Source organism: Peromyscus leucopus, chromosome 2 (assembly GCF_004664715.2).
Source record: "Peromyscus leucopus breed LL Stock chromosome 2, UCI_PerLeu_2.1, whole genome shotgun sequence".
Classification (NCBI taxonomy): Eukaryota; Metazoa; Chordata; class Mammalia; order Rodentia; family Cricetidae; genus Peromyscus; species Peromyscus leucopus.
In genome coordinates, this window is record NC_051064.1 from 10485451 (window position 1) to 10491450 (window position 6000).

General features: G+C 40.0%; 1 protein-coding gene across 2 annotated transcripts in view; it reads left to right on the forward strand.

Annotated features, from left to right (window-relative positions):
- Positions 1-5297, forward strand: part of Ca13 (carbonic anhydrase 13) — a 29617-nt gene extending 24320 nt beyond the window's left edge. For both annotated transcript variants that reach the window (XM_028885149.2, XM_037202365.1), the window contains one exon: positions 3937-5297. In XM_028885149.2, coding sequence (XP_028740982.1) covers positions 3937-4056 — 120 coding nt within the window. In that variant the 3' untranslated portion in view covers positions 4057-5297. The remainder of the gene's footprint in view (positions 1-3936) is intronic.
- The last annotated feature ends 703 nt before the right edge of the window (positions 5298-6000 follow it).

Sequence of the window (6000 nt, forward strand, 5' to 3'; positions counted from 1 at the left end):
ATAATCTGGAGTAGTTACAAATGCTACTTCAACATTCTTTTAAGTTACAATGTTTAGTTATTCTTTCATTGGGAATGTGCTATATTCTCCTGACTCAGCTGCCATGCAACCTTTTTACTTCATTGTATGACATGTTAAGTTGTAGAAACTCTGTGTTCTGTTACTTTCCTCTGGTGAATGTTTTTTTCCCTTACATTTAGCAAGTAATTATTTGAGGTGGGACAGAAGTTCATATTGCTTCCTGTGCCTCAGCCTTGGTCCTACTGTGGTGTGTTGGCTTGGAATCTGCCCCACACACCTGTGATTAGTAGGTCAGTCAGAGATTTGGGCAGAGTTTGGGGTTCCTCTCTTTGGTCGTTTTCCTGCAGGAAAAGTGCCCCACTGCACCTGTGTGCACCTCACAGTCTGTTTTAGCTGCAGCTGGAGAAACATCCCTTGGGGCACTCTCATCTTCCCTTCTCCACGCAAGCGTGCCTTCTCCATCCTCCACTGTCAGCCTCTTCCCAGTGCTGTGGTCCATGCTGTGTCTGAGTGTTTGCCTTCAGGATCTTAGAAAAATCTGTCTAGAAACAAACCCAAACCATTCCATTTTTAATAGGAAAATTTTGTATTCTGTGTCTTTGAAAATAAAATACTAAGCTATGGAATATTGTTTACCAAATGCTACTTTTTTTTTTTTTGCAAGTTATGGTTCAGGGAATAAAATAATGTATTAAAGAGGTCCTCATCCTTGACAGTTTGTAACCTAACAGGGTAAAATAAATGTGCAGAACTATTACACAGTGGGCTGTGACTACCACCCTAAGGGAGACAGGATGGTGGAAATCTGAATCAGAGGCTTTCTCAGTGTAGACATCAAGAGACATCTCGAGTAATAGGCATTGGGATGCTTAAAGGCTTAAATGGTATCAAATGGTTGTGGTGGGGGGTAAAGGAAAGAGGGGCATTTCTGGAAGGAGGAGTGAATGAACCTATGGAGGCAGCTTTGTGCTCTAGATATCAATGGTGAGTGCATCAAGCAATCCCCTTGGAGAAACTGATGAAAAGTGCACTCTCAGACCTTATGAGAAATTCTTGTTCAGAGGTCCAGGGTAAGACCCACAGGTCTGAATTTTTTGGAATGAACCTAGTCTTGTCAATTAGGTGTCCTGAGACCACCTTTACAAAGGTGGCTTGGCATGGTACCTGCAGATGCAGATCTAGAAAGATTTAGAAAAGTTAGTGGGATGGTGATAGTCTAAGGCTCAGAAATGATGCCGAAAAGTTTACACCGTGTGCCTATTAAAGTGTTTAAAGTGCCACTTCTTATAGAGATACTTTCTGAAATGTTTACCAAATGCTAGTTTTTTTGACCCAATGTCCAATATTTGCCTCAAAGTCATCTGAATTGAGCAAAGAGAGACTGGGTAGGAGTGTGGATTGAGAACCGACATATGTTGACAGTTGAAGCGTTCTGCTACTTTATTAATGTTTCCATAATAAAAGCTAAGTGAAAGCAGATTAAAGTAAAACACTTTTTTAAAAAGAAATTTTAATGCAATTACTTCTGTGGTAGGTCATGATTTTGTTGACGATAACTTATTTATTGAAGCATCCCAGCTGCCTCTTGAGATTGCCATTACTATGATGGAGTAACAGTACATTGTTGATAAGTTATTTGCCCCCAAATAACTTATTAAATAAAATAATGTAGTGTAAAGCACATAGCACAGTGTCTGGATCTCTATGTTCCAGGAAGGAGCTTATTTTCGTTATTACTCAACTTTGGCAGGCAGCAGAGAGTTCTTAAAGATCTGGCTGAGTACAACTGTGACATAAAATTACATAGAGGAGTTTTCAAAAAAAAAAAAAGGATTTCATCTTGCTGAGGTTGCTACTTAAGGAAATGAAGATCTTAGCAGTGGAGCCCAGGAAACTGGCAAACAGGTCACACCTACCCCAGCCTCCAGGCTATCTTAGGATGTATCTGCCAAGAATGGGTGGGTGCTGAGTCAGCCGTGGTGAAAGAGGGGAAGGTTTCCGCCTGAATGGGCATGTGCCTACGTGAGGGGATAAGATATCTGAGCCAGCCAGGTAGGCTATGCAGCCAAAAGCAACCAGCCTCACAGGGCTTGCCAGGTCCTATGTAGCCAGGCCAGGTGATGAGAGAGAGCACTGAGATGGGCTTAGGCCTCTTAGCAAATGAGCAAGCTGACAGAAGAAAGTTCTACGATAAGAGGCAGTCCTTACACTGGTGAGGTGAAAGGGATGCAGAGATAGGGATCCGTAGCGAGCTTCCAGAGGAACTGGATAAGCCACCAGTAATGTCACTACGGAGGTGTGTTGTCCTGGAAGGCTCATAGATTGAACTGCATTTCCAACACCATCATCTTGACTGGAGTTATGACCAGGGTTAGATTAGCCTGTCACTGAATTTCATCAGTGATTCTTTCTCGTAAGTCTTATCTGTTTCAACTAGAACGATCTACTCTAATACAAACAACTATTTATAAGTTGTAATCATTTGTCTCCTCATTCCCATGTCTGGGCTCCTTAAAAAGACATGACAAAATACCATTTGTGAAGACACAGATCTACTTATAAGTGAATGATTCTGCTTCCATAGACCATGGTCATAAACTACTGTGTTGATGGTGAGAGTCTCTTTCTCCTCTGCCTATGGTGATATTTTATTTGTGTTGAAATGTGATTTTATTTGTATGTTAATAAATAAAGGTGATTGGGGGTCAGAGCTAATAGCAAGCCATAGCAGAAGCTGGGCGGTGGTGGCGCACACCTTTAATCCCAATCACATGACAGGCAGATCTCTGTGTGTTCAAGGATACAGCCAGCATGGAGACATACACCTTTAATCTCAATACCAACCATAGAGACCTGGAGGTCTGCATAGACAGGCAGTGACGAGGAGGTCATGTGGTTGGGTCTACAACCAATAAGAAGGCAGAACAGAAAGTCAATAAAAAGACAGACACACAGAAAGTAGGCCTCTTTCTCAGGGGAAGGACAGCAGTGAAGGGTAAGAAGGCAGTTTTAAGTCTCAGGTTTTAGCTACTGCTCTCTGACCTCTTGAGCTTTTAACTCTGCATTTGGCTCTGTGTTTCTTATTTAATAAGACCGTTACATCTACATCTGCCTCCCTCCTAGTAGATACTGCACAAGAAATGAAGAGGATGAAAGCCTAACTGATGTGGTTCTGAGGTTAAGGGTCTAAAACTGCACAGAGACTAGAGGCTCTCAGTCTAAAAGTTTACTAATTTGTCTTCATCAAAACACAGCAAAGATCAAAACAAATGGCAAACCTAGTTCTATTAAGCAATTTCTTTTTGTAAAGCATGAGGTTAGGAGTACCCAGGTAAGTTATCCAGTCTTTATTTCTATCACTATAGAACTTTGCTAAATCTTAGTAAACAATATTAAGCTTCCACAGATTATTGGAATTTCATAAATCACATTTATAACAATGTATGTATAGAGCTCTGGAGCAATTACAAGTAGTGTGTAAAATGTCTATTGATATGTAAAAATGCTTTTAGCGTGTGTTATGTGGAAAAACCAGATTTCAAACATCAAATGTTTGAGCACATTTTTGTAATAAAATATGTCAGATGTGTGTTGTAGACTAGAGAGGGGACATATGGAAAACTGTTCTGTGATTACCAGTGTGCACTATTTAGAGCACATTCTACTTTTACAACTTTGATCCTCAAGAGAAGGATGTTTATAGTCTTAATTTTGGAGTCACATTGTTTATATAACAAAGAGAACCTAGCAGAACAATTCTTTATGATCTGTGACCTGTAACTTAGAAATTTCACATTGCAATACTTTTAGATTCTGGCAGAGGAAAGATTATAACTCTTGTTATCTTTTATACACAGCTCATAAGATCAGTCTGACTTTCTATGGTGAAATTAATTTTGTTCTGATTTTCAACAGCTGGCCAGATTCCGTAGCCTCTTGTGTACAGCCGAGGGCGAGACGGCAGCTTTTCTGTTAAGCAATCATCGTCCACCACAGCCCTTGAAGGGCCGCAGAGTGAGAGCATCTTTCTATTAACAGCCATCAGCGGGTCAGCCCAACCAGGAGCAGGAAGGCAGCAAACAAAACAGAACTCAGACAGTCCTACTAGCAGCTTTTCTAGACTTTCAGCTTTATGAATCCCACTTTCCCAGAAGCTTTGGCACCACAGAGAAAATCAGGAATCTGGACTAACTAACATAGCTCATCACTCCTGGATTTACATCAACACGTGTCCAATTGGTAAACATTGTTGGGTGTATATTAATAACACCACAAAGTACACCTGCCTCACCCTTCATGACCATATATGGTCATCCTTACAAACCTCAGACTGCACTAAAAGATTGTTGTGGCCTTTGGCTGATCTTACCACATTTTAAATAGTGTTTGCTAGAAACATTAAATTCACTTTGAAAATGGTATAATTCCTAAACAAGAAGTTCTTATAGTTTTTGTATTTTTCTTATTAATCAAGACTATGTATTTCCTTTAATGTGCTTTTTTTTCTCAAACTCTCACTGTGAGTACTGTGATAGAGTGTACTACATGAAACACACAGGGATTAAGACAGAATACTGTGTCTACGTCTCTGACCAAAGTAACCTAGAGTCTCAGTGAGGAATTCTTCAGGCTATAAACAGCTATTTAAGGCATTATTTCATGTAATATATTCACCTAATAATGTTAATGACCACCAGGGTGATCACTGGCATGTTGTGTAGCAGTGTTGGCCGGCTCGTGGCATTAATGCAGTTCAGACTGTCAGGTTACACAATACCATCGCAGCAGAACTGCCCTGAGCTGGTGAACAGGTTCCTACATTTGCCCTGTGTTTTAGCAGAGCAGGGAGCTATCCTATGTGTGTTGTTTTTTTCTGTCACTAGTGAAAAAAATGAACCGAGTCTCACATAAATGCGTAAGCCATCCAATGCATTTTCCTGGCAAATCTCATTACTCAATTGTACTAAGTCTCTTACATGATTTAATAAGATGCCATTTGGTACTAATTTTAACCTTTTCTGTCTGGAGAGGTTTTTGTTTGCATTTGATGGAGGAAGATGGGTGTCTGTTTCTTTTGCTTTTCCATTATGGAGTGGCCCTATCATTAACTCAGTAAACATGCTTGACTTGAATATTTGTTACATTTTTGCTATTTTCTGAGAAAGTGTCCTTGGGTTTCTTAATTTCAATGATTTGGTTCAGATCTCTCTCATCTTCTAAATGTAAAGCTAATTATTAAAAATCGTCTTTGTATTTTTCTTGGTGGAATAACTTCATTTTGAGAAAATTGTATGGTTAAATCTATTGTCACATAAGACAAGAGCCTGAAAATTAGAATGGACACTTCAGCCATTGTTTCGCCCTCTCAGTGTCCAACTTAAGGCCTTGAGGAAGATCCATATACCATAAATATTTAATGAATTGGATAGGTAAGGATTTATTTGATAATTTTGGTAACTGTCATTCTCTCTGAGATCAATGCAGTCAAATTAAATTAACAATTAAAATAGGATATCTCTTGAAAGTTTTTTTCAGAGATAGTATTTATTAATCCACTTTTTAAGACCAGAGCTTCTAATGGTTTTAAATGTATCAGTGTTAGGTGGGAAGGTATTTCTTGTTTGGAAACACATGCAGGGAAGCATTCTAGTCAGAGAGGAGTCTGTTCTATCAAAGTTTGGAATGCGTGGAGGTGGAGACGCTAATGACATCCAAGTGTTACACAGTTTGTAACTCGTGTTTTCCCTGCAGCACATCTCACCACAGTGGCATAAAACTGGTTTTCTTTTTTTTTTTTTTTTTTTTTGGTTTTTCGAGACAGGGTTTCTCTGCATAGCTTTGCGCCTTTCCTGGAGCTCACTTGGTAGCCCAGGCTGGCCTCGAACTCACAGAGATCCACCTGGCTCTGCCTCCCGAGTGCTGGGATTAAAGGCGTGCGCCACCACCGCCCGGCAAAACTGGTTTTCTTGAAGATCATCT